We start from the raw sequence: 13,591 nt of genomic DNA, 5'->3' as shown, positions 1-13,591 counted from the left end.
ATACCAGGCTTCTGGGCCTAGAATCCTTACATGACTGGCGACTGGATGATTCCAAGAAGGCTTCTTTAGTGGGGATCACTTCTTTGCACTATTCTCCCTTCTTACAAATCTGGAGTATCCCATGACTTTAAAACACCCCTAAAACCAGCCAAGTGTGGTGGTGAACACCTGTAATCGCAGCACTCAGGAGGTGGGAGCAGAAAGACCTGGAGTTCAAAGCCATCCTGGCAAGTCTGAGGTCAGCTTCAGCGATGGGACACCTGTCTCAAACAAATAAAAAATCAAAGCGCTAGAAAACAAATTCTTTTAAGTTGGAGTATGATGTGTGTGTAGCACGCGTGCATGTGTATGCACACTTACACAATTTCGCCGCGAAAAGGTGAGGAATATACAGTGCTTCCGAGCCGAACATTTCAGTGCACAGATATCAACATTTCAGGAACACTTCCGTTCCTGAAAAAGTTAGTTTCCGAATGGCATTCACTTGCAGAGAATTCTGGAAACCAGATGTGGAAAACAGTTCTAAATATTCCCACTGGCTTGCCGGCGCTTCTGTCTGGACGCGGGGCAGTGTTTAGGGGAAAACCACGTCCCTGCTCAGCTGGGGACCCAGCGGAATTTGTAACCACCGGTGACTGTCCGGATGGTGAAGGCTTTGCCCTGGGGGAAGGCCAGAGTCCGGATGGTGCAGTGGCTGCGGATGGGCGTGCTGAAGGAGCCGCCCTCCTCCAGCTCACTGTGGCTCAGGTTCACCGAGCTGGCGCTGCAGTCCGTGCGCAGCCCTCGGAAGGCCCCGTGCAGGTTCCTGGAGCTGCAGTTCTTGCTGCCTGGCTCTTGCTGCAGCCGGGGCCGCTTGGGGTCGCGGTTCTGCAGGGCTTCATCGCAGCGCTGGGAGATGTCCCTGAGGATGGCGTCCACTTCCGAGCAACCCTGTCCTGCTTGTCCCGCCGCACAGAACAGCTCCTCCAGGCTCCTCTTCGTCGTCGCCTTGATCTGGAAGGGCTCTGCTGGGGACTGCGTGATCATCAGCTTCTGTAAAAGATGGAGAGGCCTGGAGCCAGGAGGACTCGCCTGGAGACGCGGATAGGAAGAGCCCCGGGCTACCCCAGGGACACCCAGGGACACCCAGGGGCCCCCGACGGTGTCCCGCGCGCCTGTCCACTCACGTCCAGCACTGAGGCCAGGTGCCGGGTCCGGCTGGCCAGTTCTTTCAGCTGCACGTTCCTCTCCCTGAGCGAGGCGATCTCTTCCTGCTTCTGCGTCAGCGTCTCGTGCAGCTGTAGTTGGAGATCTACCATCAGAGAGAGGCCGCGGTGCTGGTGGGTCTACTCTTCAGGAGTTAAACTCAGACCCTGACATCTCATCAGGACCTTTGTTCACCTGACGGTAGCCAACGATTTGACTTTTTTTTTTTTTTTTTTAATGAAGTAGTTGTGACAAACTGTCTCAGTTAAACTTTAGTGTGTTGTTGGTTGGTAGTCAAAAATACTGATTTGGACCACAGGCCCATCTAGGTTCTCCCTCTGAAGTTCAACCACCCTGTCTCAGTTTATATATCTATTAAATGGGGCTAGTGAGATTGTCTACCTTTTGTATTGAATCAAGAAGAAAGTAAACTGATAAGCACAGAGTCCGACACATAGAAAACTTTCCACACATACTGTTAGTACGATTACCAATCTGATGGGACCCAGAGCAGTGATGCACACTTGTAATCCCGGCACTAGGGGAAACTGAGGCAGCAGGACCAGAATTCTAGGCAAGCCTGTGTGTGCTACATGGTGAGTTCAAGAAAAAGACGGGGGTTGGGAATGTAGCTCTGGGTTGGGAGTGTAGCTCTGCTGGTGGAGGAGTATTTATGCATGAAGCCCTGGGTTTGGTCCCCAGTACCCAATAAGTCAGAAATGTCACTCATGTCTCGAGGTTCAGGAGTGCTGCTGTATAGGGTTTAGAGGCCAGCCTGGGCTACAGCAGACCCTGTCTCTAGAAGAAAAGAAAGGGGCTGAGGAAGAAAAGGAAACCGAAAATAAAAGAGAAAAGAAAGTCCGGTGGGGTGTGATCATCTCGATTTAGCGAATTCAGAACCAGTTTGGGCCACTGGAATAGTACCAGCTATTAGAACCACGGGGCCCACACAAGCGCACCCCAAACTTTACAACTCCCAACTTGTGCTCTCTACCAAGCCCTGTCCTCCCCCCCCCAAGATTCCTAGCCACCGGTGTCCTTACTTGGTTATTCTCTATGAGAGCAGTCCCCAGTGCTCTCTGGTTCTGGTCGGCCACCTCCTTCCAGTACAGCTCGGTTGGCGGTGGCGGCAGGTCTGGAGCGCAAGGCGGTGGGGGCGGCGGCGGAGACCCCAAGGCAGGTGGATCCAGCGATGGGGAGAGGCAGGACCCGAAAGACGAAACATCACCAGGGGAAAAGGGAAAGTCACCGTTGGTCAGGGGAGGTGACATCAAAGAGGATGAATCTGGGAGAAAGCAGGAGCTGGATTGGCTGCCTCCAGATCATGCCCAACTAGCCACCCAGACGTCGGGTTTGTATGAGTTTTATAAGGCAAAGTCTATGATCCCTGGTCTTTCTCGCTGTTTTGTTCATGCGCACCTGCTGAGCTAATCTGAAAGGAATCAGTCACACCTCCTGGGGCCCGGAAGGCATACAAGGTTTTGTTCCTCTGCAGACTCTTATCATTTAACTTCTGACACACCACACCACAGTATAGGGACCTCATTCCCAGAACCCACACTGAGAAACGCCTAGCCTAAGATCAAGTGACATAATTTCCCCATTGTAGAGAAAGGATATCCTCTATTAGAGAGAGTCTGACCCCTTGGCGAAAAAGGGACTGGCCAGTACAGGTGGCTGGACTGACCACCTTCCCCACTACACAATCTGAAGTATCTGGTTTGGGTAGGTGACGACAGCCCTCCTGTTACTCAGTGAGATGGAACTTGCCTGCAATGAGATCATCCACCGTGTCTCTGAAATCCTGCAGGTTGAAATCTTCTTCGGTTTGCAAGGAGTGGTTCTAAAATAAACCAACGGTGTGAGCCAGAGGACAATTCTAGACAGACAGACATCCTTGAAGCTTCTGAGGCTAGTCTGTATGCACTCTGGTTCACAAGCAGAAATTTTAAGCTTCCTCTCACCCATAGAACAGTAGGTTTCCCTTGGGCTGGTGAGCAGGAGCTCCTCCAAGTCTCAAATACCACAGGTACAGCTGTCCATCCCCTGCCAGCCCATCTGGGGTTTGGACAACTCATCTGAGCTTCCTAACAGGTCCGCTGTTTGGCAGCCATGCTGACTCCTTTCCATATTCTTTGTGCACCCATGGAACTGCAGCTCCAATTTAAACCCCACCACACCCTCTCACCCCCAACACACACCCTTACCTCTCTAAGAGCAGAGAGCTTGGCATTAACACCAGGACAGGCACCAAGGCTCCCAAAGCCTAGGCTGAAAGTGCTAACCGCTTCACCCATACAGGAAAGGGAAGCATGGGCTGTGACCAACGGGGCCAGGGATACTACGGAAAAGTATCTGTTCAAGGGGCTGGAACAGGTGTGTGTGTGTGTGTGTGTGTGTGTGTGTGTGTGTGTGTGTGTGTGTGTGTTGTTGTTGTTGTTGTTGTTGTTGTTAGATTGTTGTTTTAGTTTTTTTTCCCAGTTTCTCTAAAAGTTGGAGTTGGCTTTTCACCTATGGTGTAATATGCCTTCATGCTGCCTAGCCAGGGTTCCCAGGTGCCTGAGAGAGAAGGAAATGGTAAGGTGGAGTCCAGGCATCTTCCCATTCTCTTAAGGGATGGACATTTCAAGTCAACGACATTTTCCTAGTTATGCAATCTCTTAGTTCAATCTCCCACCAGTGTGGAAAGTAGGCAAGGTCCACAGGATGCTTCTTCTTCTTGGGAGAGAATCCTACAGAAGATGAATTGCCCAGTGCCCAGTGACCAGGCTGGCATGGCCATGTCTGCTTCATTCCTCTCTCCTGGCTGCTTCGTTGTCTGTCTTTAGGAAGCCCTGGCTTGCTTGGAGGCCAGTGTTAGAAAGGAATCTCTAGGACCATGGTATGAAGGGATCTATCCCAGAGACATCTACTGATTCCACTATTGATTTTTATCTTTGTATTAATCATCTTGTTCTCCCTAAAGCCCTTCTTTCCAAGTCATATATTTTGGGGACTCAAAACTTTGACTCTAACCTTTTTTATTCTGGCCCTGTTTTCAAAGTAACAGATTCCCTCATGGAAAAAAAAAAAAAAAAAAAAAAAGACAGATGACCTCAGTAGCTGTTGGACATTGAGGACTCTGGGTCTGGTGACAGGGCCCTAGGCTTGTCTTCTTTATTGGAGCATCAGATCTAAAAAGAATTAAGCAGCCTCTGCAGAGAAAAAGTAGTGGTCACTCCCTTAAGGTCACTTAACCTTAAGGTCACTTGCCTTAAGATCCTGCTTATGGGCATCACCCCTACTCTGAGCTCTTCCCTAAGGTTGTAACCGACTGGTAGAGGAGTCCTTAGGAATGTTCCTCAGCTCTTCATGGGGGTCATGAAGTTTGCAGAGTTCTATACCAGGCCTGTTCTCATGGACCTGTGGTCCCAGCATCTGCTGTAGGGAAATTGGATGTAGTCCTCTTCCTGTGGGCTTCATCTGTCCTTCCGGACACTTCGTGTGCCACCAAAGAAGAATCAAGTCCCTGGCCTCTGAGGTCCCGGAGCTGAGGAGGCTTCATTCTCTGGCTGGGATGTGTCAGGGATGGCAAGAGGTGAGAATGGGCTGAAGTAGAGAGACGGTTTAGAGGAGAACGGGGGAAAGTTTCTCTTCCCCAAGATGGTAAAGGACTAACTAGCATGGTGGGAAGAACAGAATAAAACTTTCAAAGCGGCCAGCTGCCGAACGTCCATCTCTGCAGACAGAGTGTTTTCCTCCAGCTTGTTTACAGAGTCCCTTGTCCTCTCTCCCCCAGTGACTTCGACACTCCCTTAGTACCCACGAAATAGAAAGGAGGGGTCAGAAGTGGGTGACAAAGTGAATGACAAAGGGACCCTGCAATAAAAGTTGGCCACACTGGCTCCGAAAGTGAGAACTTAATAACATACTAGGAGGGAGGAGAAAATTGGGATCTGGGATGCTTGGCTTCCCTCAATATGCCGAATGTGCCTGTGCTTCCAGTCCATCTTGAGACCTTTGAGGCAATAAACCCACCAAGTTCGCAGTTGGTTCTGAAGGTGGCCAAGCTCCAAGCAAGGGAAAGAGTACCTGCGAGGCAGAAGAATCACCACTAGGAGACGCTTCGGAGCCGAGTAGCGAGGTGCAGTCTGCGAGGTCCTGCAGGTCTATGGTGGTGAGGGCTGCGCAGGGAGATCGGGAGACACGCACCCAGCGAACCCTAAGCCTCTCTGCCAGGTCGCCTCCAGGACCCTCAACCAGGACCACGGAGCCCGGGGCAGAGGGGCTGCGGACCGCGTGCGCCGCACCTACCCCTGGCATGGATAATCTAGGGGTCGTGCAGGTGCCTCGGGGCTCACCTGGCAGTGCAGCCGGCTCTGCGTCAGGGGGATCCTCGAACACCGACACTGGGCTGTCGCCGCTGCATCCCGAGAAGGATTTCCACGGAGGAACGAACTAGTCACACAGAAACCGAGAACTCAGGTCAGCGTTCGGGGCGCGGGGCTAGTAGGCTCTGCCCGAGCCAAGACCGTAGCGAGCATCCCCACCTTCCTCTCCGGCTTCCCGGGCTTGCCGAGGGGCCGCCGGGACAGGTCCAGCATCCTGTTGGGGCAGATGCTGTCGAAGGCCCGGCGTCCGGCTGCGCTGCCCTCGCACGCCTGCATCCTGGGATGGCGACCCACACCCAGCGCTGCTGCACCTCTTGGTGGCTGAGATGGGCGACGGCGCGTGGAAGGAGCGGAGGGAGGGCCTCGAGGAGAAGGGCTGTGCGGGAGGGGCGGCTGGCGCCTGAGCGCCAGAGGTGGCGCCTTCAGCCCGGGACAATCTGCGCGCGGGCGGAGGCGTTAACCAACCTGGCAACCCGGCTTCCCCCCGGGAACTGCGAGCGCGGGGCCCGGCCCGCGAGCGCCCTTTGGCGCCGCGGCATTCCTGGCTGTGCCAGGCGAAGGTGGGGGGTTGGAGGGGGGGTGAGGGGAGGGAGGGCGGGCACCTCCGGTCCCTAGCCTGCCAATCTTATGGACAGCAGGGATGCGAAAGTTAACGATTCTTAGATTGTTCTTACCACCCCAGACACAAGGCACGCAATAAATGTGGAGTGACAATCGCCAAAGCAGGACTCGGTAATTTTCTCAGCAGGTTCTAGAGGGGGAGTAGAGGGCCAATAGAGGGCCTTCCCAGGCCAGCCTCCAGATTACAGAAACTTCCCTCAAATCTGAACAACGTTCTGGATTTGGGCATATGGCTTTCATTTGGCCTCTCATTCTTGCCTACTATCAAGAGCTCCGCTCTGTACTCGAGCCTTGCAACTTCCCCGGGAATGGTGCCTAAGCATATTTTTTAAGGATCAAGAAAAGTGACAATGCTGAGGCAGGAGGATTGCCGCGAGTTTGAGACCAGCTTGGGTGGGCTACACACTGGCTCACAGGCCAACCTGAGCTAAAAGACTGCCGCGGGGGGTGGGGGGGGGTGGCTGTGAGTGACATTTACTCCAGTTTCTGAAAACCCCTACTGTGGACATCTCCAAATCCACTAAAACCCTGGTGTCTTCAGCCTGCTGTCCTAGCATTTGGCTGTCCTTTTTTCAGCTGCAGTTCCACAGATCTAAGTCAGCCCCTCTCCCCGGAAGAAGCATCTTCCAGAATTTGAGTCTACTGGAAAGGGACATCTCTCGGAATAGAGGGGTTTTGTTTGTTTGTTTGTTTTGGGGTTTTTTTGTTTTTTGTTTTTGTTTTTGTTGTTGTTTTTTCTTTCTTTTTCCCGAGACAGGGTTTCTCTGTGTGGCTTTGCGCCTTTCCTGGAACTCACTTTGGAGACCAGGCTGGCCTTGAACTCACAGAGATCCACCTGCCTCTGCCTCCCGAGTGCTGGGATTAAAGGCGTCCGCCACCACCGCCCGGCCAGAATGAAGCATCTTTGGGTGAGGGGACCTTATTCTGGACCACCCAGATCAGTTCAATGTAAACAAGCGTCAGAAATAGGAGTCTGCATACCTTTCTGTGGACAGCTTGCTCTTGCCTTTCATCTAATAACACAAGTGAAGGATCTTTTATTTGCGTCCATTAGCTGAATTAAGAACCAAGCTATTCCTAACAGTGGTGGATAATGGTGAGTAAACTTTAAAACATCTGTTTACTGGATCTGAGCCGGTGGGGTGGGGGTGGGGGTGGAGGGGTAGGGAGGAAGCAAGCGCTGACTTTGGTGTGAGAATGCACAAGGATGGGGATGAGACCCCACCAGACCAGACATGCCTTTAAGAAAAACCAGCACCCTCACCCCCCAGCAGAGTTGGAAAGAGGAGCTGGCTTTATGTATGCACAGTGCCTAATGCTTAGACAAATTAGGGTTTGTTTGGTTTTGTTTTTGTTTTTAAGCAGCCTTTCCAACTAAACTTCCAGCTTCCCATCGCCTGTTCCTGGCTCTGTTCCCTAGTTGTGGAAAATTTAGGCGACAGGTACGGAAATGTCAGAGGGGATGGGACTGTCAGGCACTAGTGAAGCTAACAACCCCCAAAGAGCCACTTCTTTTCACGAGGGCCCCAGATGGTTGAGTTGGACAGGTGCCGGGGTCCTCACCCCTTCTTGTACCATCATCACACGGCAGCTGTTCCCAAGGAGAGAGCTCTAGCCAGCTTAGCACACCGGCATATCCAGAGAGGAAGGGCCTGAGGGAGCCAAGGTAGGCAAGGAACCCAGCTCCCAGAGGGTGGAGGAAGGCAAAGGTTCTAAATTTTTTGGTTTGCATTTCTTTTAGCATACATTCCGACTTATTCTAAACGCAGAGGCACAAACTGGGATTTCTTACCCACAACTTAAAATTTTTCAATCATACAAAAGAACTTTGAGAGAGAAAAAAAACTCACAAGGAACCATATGTTCACCCTAATTTTTCATTTTCCTGCAAAACATCTCTCCTCCTGTCACTGTGCTGGCTACCACTGTTGATTCTTGAGGGTTCTCAGTGCTAGAAATGGGGGCATGTGATCATCTCAGCATAGCCACACTGCAGCCCTGAGATGGGTGCCATTATTCCGTTTTTAGAGGCGAGAAGTGGGCCTAAGGTCTCCTGGCAAATTGGCTCCCCACCCCCACCACAGACACACTCCCATTTAAACGTAACCCTGAGGTCCACTGGAGTTGGAGAATTTGCTGCAGGTGGTGGGGCTGGGGGGCAGGGCCTACAGCCGATTAATGACAGAGTCTGAAGATACTGTGATACAGCAGCCCAGGGAGCTTCCCACTTCCCAACCGAGTCTCCCGTCTGGAAAGTGAGTCCTGTAGCAAGACTAGGGGCAAAGACAAAAACAGAGTGCCGAGTCCAGGAGCACTAAAGGAGGAGGTGTCTACCACAGAAAGAGGGCTTTAGAAGAATCCAGTGGCATAAACGGTAGCAGCTTGCTAGCAGCTTAAGCAGTGTGGCTAAGCGTAAGACTCTCGTCCATCCCATTGCCTGCGTCCTAGTGTCTGCAAAATGGGAGAAGGCTGCTTCCATAGCATGGTCGAAGAATGAAATAAATGTTAAACACGTGCAGGATACGTTGCAAATAGTCAATATATTCTTTATTACTGTCACGCCGCCGTTGCTGCCCTGAGCCTGTGCAGCAGGGTGAACTGAACCATGCATGTGACTGCAGGGGAAATGGCTCAGGTTTTGACAGCTAAAGAGCGTGCAAAAACTCTCCTTTCCAACACCTCTGGGGGGTGCACCAGGGATGTCGCTTGCTTTATCTCTTGCTGGTATGCCTCCCTGGTCCCCCAGGCTTGCCAGATCCACATCAGTGAGTGGCAGGCACTGCCCTTCTGGTCAACACAGACTACAGTGACTTTGGTCTCACACTCCTTGGGCCACTGGTGTGGGGGAGGGGACACGGCCTCCAGAGTGGAGGGGGTTAAGATACAGACAAGGCAACCTTGACTTGTCTGATTACTGGAACAGTGGCATATATAAAATCTTGCTGGCTTGTGTTCACAGAGCTGCTAGCTACAGAGTAAAAAAAGTCAGGAGCAAGGAGAGACTCTGAAATTGGCCACCATCTTGACTGACCATCAATTACCTGGGAAGGGCAGACCGGACAACAGCAGCATTTCAGCAAGCCAGGACTGTTACCCTGCCCTCGTGTACTGAAAAATAAATAGATTCCACTGTTGTACACTATTTACAAGCAGGGGTCCTGAAATTCTCTTTGGATTAATACTGCACACTCTCTTGAAGGCACAGAGCCAGGGCCAGGGGATAAAAGAAACCCAAGGGTGTGCTTTTTATTTCAAACTCTGGGGCAGCCTGCACTTCTCCCAGATCTGGAGAGGCAGTATGTGAGGCAGGGAGGTACTGTTGATGGACACCAGCATCTGCAGCTTGCCCAGGCAGTCTTGCAGTGCGGCCTCTGGGTGCTCTCCCAGGCGAAGATCCAGCGGGTGAGGGAGCTGTAGCATGCGATCAGCCAGCGCCAGGCAGCAGATGGCCAGCAGGGAAGGTGTGTAGTTGGTGAAAGCATAATCAGCCAGGCTCAGCTCCGCCACTCCCCGAGCCAGGGTTTGAGCCTCCAGGGCCCGGGTGACCTCAGCCTGTCCCGCCTCCACGCGAGCGTGAGTGAAGTGCTCCAGGAAGAAGTTGATGGTGGGCGCGCCCAAGCTGAACTGCAGCTTGTGTAACACGATGCACTCAAGGTTGCACAGCTGCTGCCGAGAGAAAGCGCCACCGCACAGGGCCAGGAGCTGTTTCACGCGGGGTGGGTGCACCTCTACCTGCAACAGAGTAGTACACTCTAGTTCCGGCCTGGAGGTTTCCTGGGCCCCAAGCCCGCCCAGCTTTAAATCAGGAAGAAACTGGGACTTGAACTCTATAACCTTCCAGCCAGCCTCACACCTTTCCACGATTCCACCCTTAAAACCACATACGGGCTGCTTTCGGTACAGCTTCTCTATCTACAGCCTAACTTTTTAAAAAGTAAGTGTGTGTGTGTGTGTGTGTGTGTGTGTGTGTGTGTGTGTGTAAGAGAGACAGAGAGACAGTGAGATAGAGACAGAGTGTGTGAGAAAGAGACAGATTTAAAAAGCATGCTTTCCAGAGACTTAGAAGTGCTACACAGCTTTGGGTGGGAGGCTGGCTACAGCCTATCTCTTTGAGGTCTGGAGGGATTGTTTACTCTGTGAAACTATACGTTAAGTTAAGGCTATGATCTATAAAGATCTGCGAGCATCTGCCTCGATGAGTCCAGCCACCCAACGCTGAACTATGCACATTGGAGGAGAGGTTGGCTCCAAACACACCCCACCCTGCGTCTGGTTGGAGGTACCTGCTTGCAAGCGACGAGCAGGCAAGTGACCCCGAGCAACTGGAAGCAGTCTGCAGCTACCGGGGTGGTGAGAAGGAAACGGTCCAGAGTGTTCACTGTCAGGCACAGAGACTCGAAGGAGAGGCCAAATTGGCGGTGGACGGGCAGGAGCCAGCTGAGCAGCTTACAACGGGATTCTGCTGTCACCTGCCGGGAGGGAGAGGGGAAGCGTGCTGCAGCAGGGGGCCAAGATAGTCCAGGGAGCTTTCCCGAACGGAGGTGGAGAGAAAAGGCTAAATGCACCGAAAAATGGGAAACACATGGGAGTGCAGCCCTGGCTGAGTCCAGGAGCCCTGGAATGCCTGAGTTCGTGCTCGGTACTGTACGGCGGCGTGCATCATGGGTGGGGAAAGGTCCCTTTGCAGATGTGCAAACAAATTTAGGAGCTCGGCTCTAACTTAGAAACTGTTGGACTCCTCTGCATTCTAATAAATTCCTCTAGCCCCCGGAACTAACGTACAGACTTCAGGTATCCACCCCACCCACCCCACACACTTTTCTCCATCTAAAGAGTGAGGTCAGTGGCCCAATCCTCAAAGATCCCTTTTGCTCCTACTGATGGCAGATAATGGGGCTGCAACGACTTGGGCGCTGCGAAGGGCAGACAGCAGCAAAGAAGAGAGAGGCAGAAGCGCGATGGCCGGGGTCTGGCTCTGCCAACCGCCTCACTTGTGGCTGTCGCGCCAGAGACTCCCGCGGATGGAAAAGGCTCTCCTGCGCCTTGCGGAAATCATAGCAGCTCTGGCCGTAGTCTCGGAAGGTCTGGAGATCTAGCGCGGTCAAGGGCCGGGCAGGGCTGAGTAAAGAGCTGCAGTCCCGCGCCGTAGACGCCGCTGGGCTGTCCGCGCCGTCCGAGCTAGAGCTGGGGGACTCGAAAAGGTCACAGACGCCGGAGTCTCCCGGGAGCGAACACGCGTTCAGCGGCCGCAGCGGCTCCTTCCTCCGGAGGCGCGGGCGTCTGCTCTTCTTCACCGGGGCGCGGAGGTTCTGATGGTTGTCCCGCCTCCCGGCTCCCGCAGCGGGGCTGGCTGGGCTGGCAGGACAAGGGGTCACCATGATACAACCGGGTAGCCGCTCTGGCGCCCACAACGCCCGGCTGCGGCGGGCCTTGAGCGTCGGCACGAGGAAAGCGAGGAAGATCGGGTCCTGCTGCCAGCGCCGCTCTAAGTACCCGGCCTGAGCCTTCCCTCCACCCCTCCCCCGGCCTCTCACTGGCTGAGCCCCGAGCGGCCCCCACCCCGAGCCGCGCTTTCCCGGAGGCAGGGCCACTCCCCTCGCGTGCGGGCAACGCGTGGCTCCCGCGATGGCGCAGGGGCGGGCGGGGAGGAGGCGTTGCAAACTCGCGCCTCGCACCCGCCTTCAGCTCCAGGCTCCGCGCGCGTCTCGCGTCACCCTGGCAACCGCAGCCCGGGTCCTGGCGCCAGCTGCGCGCGCTGAGTGGAAGCGCTTGAAGACCTAGGTGAGCCGTGGGTTAGTTGAGCGGTTCAGCTGTCTCCTGGGGGAGAAAAAAGGGAAAAGCTGCTCCCAGGGGACAGGGAGGCGACAGGACAGCTCCTTGTCCTTGGTTAGATTGTCTGGACTGGTGTGATCATCTTCTGTGCCGACCCTTGCCTACCCAGGTGGGTCTGCTGCATCTGAGCTCCCGACCAAGAATCGGGCTAGATTCTGTCAGTACAGTTTTCTTCAGAGATCCCATATAAAAGGACTGTGAATTCATTTGAATCTATTGCATTTCATTCTGCATTTCTCTGCTCGGGGAGCAGAGATTTGACATATTATTCGCATCCGCTAAGTAAGTACGTGGGAGCCCGTCCAGCCAGCCAGGTATTTGTGATCCAACACCGTGGAAAACTGCCTCAAACGATCGACGCACAGCAAGTCTACTGCCCTCTGGATACTCTGTTCCTCACTTTTCATCCCAAGCCAAAAAAATAAAAAAAATAAAAAAAAAAAAAACCGAGGCTGTAGCCGTTTAAGAACGTAATGTCACAGGTGGCATTTCTGTCGAATTGCTCACAGTGTGTTCTGATTTAGGTCATTAGCTTCTAAACACGGCCTTTCCAGGCTGTGCCGTGCGCCCTGGGGAGGCTGGAGGGGAAACAGGAATGCAGAGCTGGGGGCGGGGCGCACAGGCAGGAGAGAAAGAATGGGACACCCTTCTTCAGCCCTAACTGGTTTACTTCAGACTCAGGTCTTGACCCAGGCTGGAGTCCTTCTCTACCTTGAATCCGCAGGAGAGACTGTAACACTTTAGGAGAAGGGACCCCGGGACACAAGGGGCTTCTAACTGACTGACCTCGTAATCATTTCCCAGATGCAAGACACCTACCTAGATAAAGCTCAGCCAGAACTTCACAGAAGCACTCCAATGGATGAGGTCGTTAGGTGCCATGAAATCTGCACACTCGGCCATCCTCACTTATCCCAAAGAGGGCCGAAAAGGTTTTGTAATTTACGTGCAAATTCTGCCCCCTAGAAACCCGGCAGAGAAGACGGGGAGAGAAAGGCGCTGGATTTCTGATTCTCGCCACTGTTTCTAGTCTCTATAATCCTGAAGGAGCTTTTGCTCTCCGGGTTAAACCGCAGCACCTGTGACACGGGGTAGGCTGAGACTCACCTGAGAAGGGGTTTCAACTTGCAAGTGCCTGGCTTTCTGGCTCCTCTCAGGATGGTGGTAGCTATCATTATGGGAAGATCAACAGAATCCACAGAAAAGGAGTCACATATCTGACTTCTTCCAAGAAGAGTGAGGGGAAGGATCCAGGAACTTGGATTCTGCCTACTGGTCCAGCTGGAAAGAGCACAAGGGAAACTCGTAAGGAACAAATGTTCCTATTTAATGGTCATGTTCAGCAAGGCATGACTCGGTCTCTATGTCCTCGTCTGTAAAGGGATATTATTACTTGCCTTGAGGGTCAAGTGAAATCGATGTAAAAACTCGAATGTCCTTTTTGAATGTAAAATGGTGGGATCATTTTGAAGCTGATCCTAGGAGTCAACAATGTTATCTATTACACTGGAGGTAAATTGAAAACCTATCAATCTGAGCTTGGTGGGTGTGAGCCTCTGAAGGCCCCTCCTCCCCCCTGAAAA

The 13,591-nt window shown here is 53.0% G+C and overlaps 2 protein-coding genes across 2 annotated transcripts; both read right to left on the bottom strand.

The window, feature by feature from the left end:
- Nucleotides 1-597: 597 nt before the first annotated feature.
- On the bottom strand, nucleotides 598-5,831 carry Mcidas (multiciliate differentiation and DNA synthesis associated cell cycle protein). The gene is made up of 7 exons (XM_036206818.1): nucleotides 5,715-5,831; nucleotides 5,526-5,622; nucleotides 5,257-5,348; nucleotides 2,956-3,028; nucleotides 2,229-2,470; nucleotides 1,167-1,277; nucleotides 598-1,032 (listed from the first exon to the last, which is right to left on the bottom strand). Exons 1-7 carry the CDS (start codon nucleotides 5,829-5,831, stop codon nucleotides 598-600), a joined length of 1,167 nt encoding a protein of 388 aa, XP_036062711.1.
- Nucleotides 5,832-9,422: 3,591 nt separating this feature from the next.
- Nucleotides 9,423-11,554, bottom strand: Ccno (cyclin O). The gene is made up of 3 exons (XM_036206827.1): nucleotides 11,168-11,554; nucleotides 10,460-10,645; nucleotides 9,423-9,908 (listed from the first exon to the last, which is right to left on the bottom strand). The coding sequence occupies exons 1-3, from the start codon at nucleotides 11,552-11,554 to the stop codon at nucleotides 9,423-9,425; spliced, it is 1,059 nt and encodes a 352-aa protein (XP_036062720.1).
- Between the last annotated feature and the right edge of the window lie 2,037 nt (nucleotides 11,555-13,591).

This window comes from Onychomys torridus, chromosome 15, assembly GCF_903995425.1.
Source record: "Onychomys torridus chromosome 15, mOncTor1.1, whole genome shotgun sequence".
Taxonomy (NCBI): Eukaryota; Metazoa; Chordata; class Mammalia; order Rodentia; family Cricetidae; genus Onychomys; species Onychomys torridus.
This window is presented reverse-complemented; position numbering and strand designations above follow the sequence as displayed.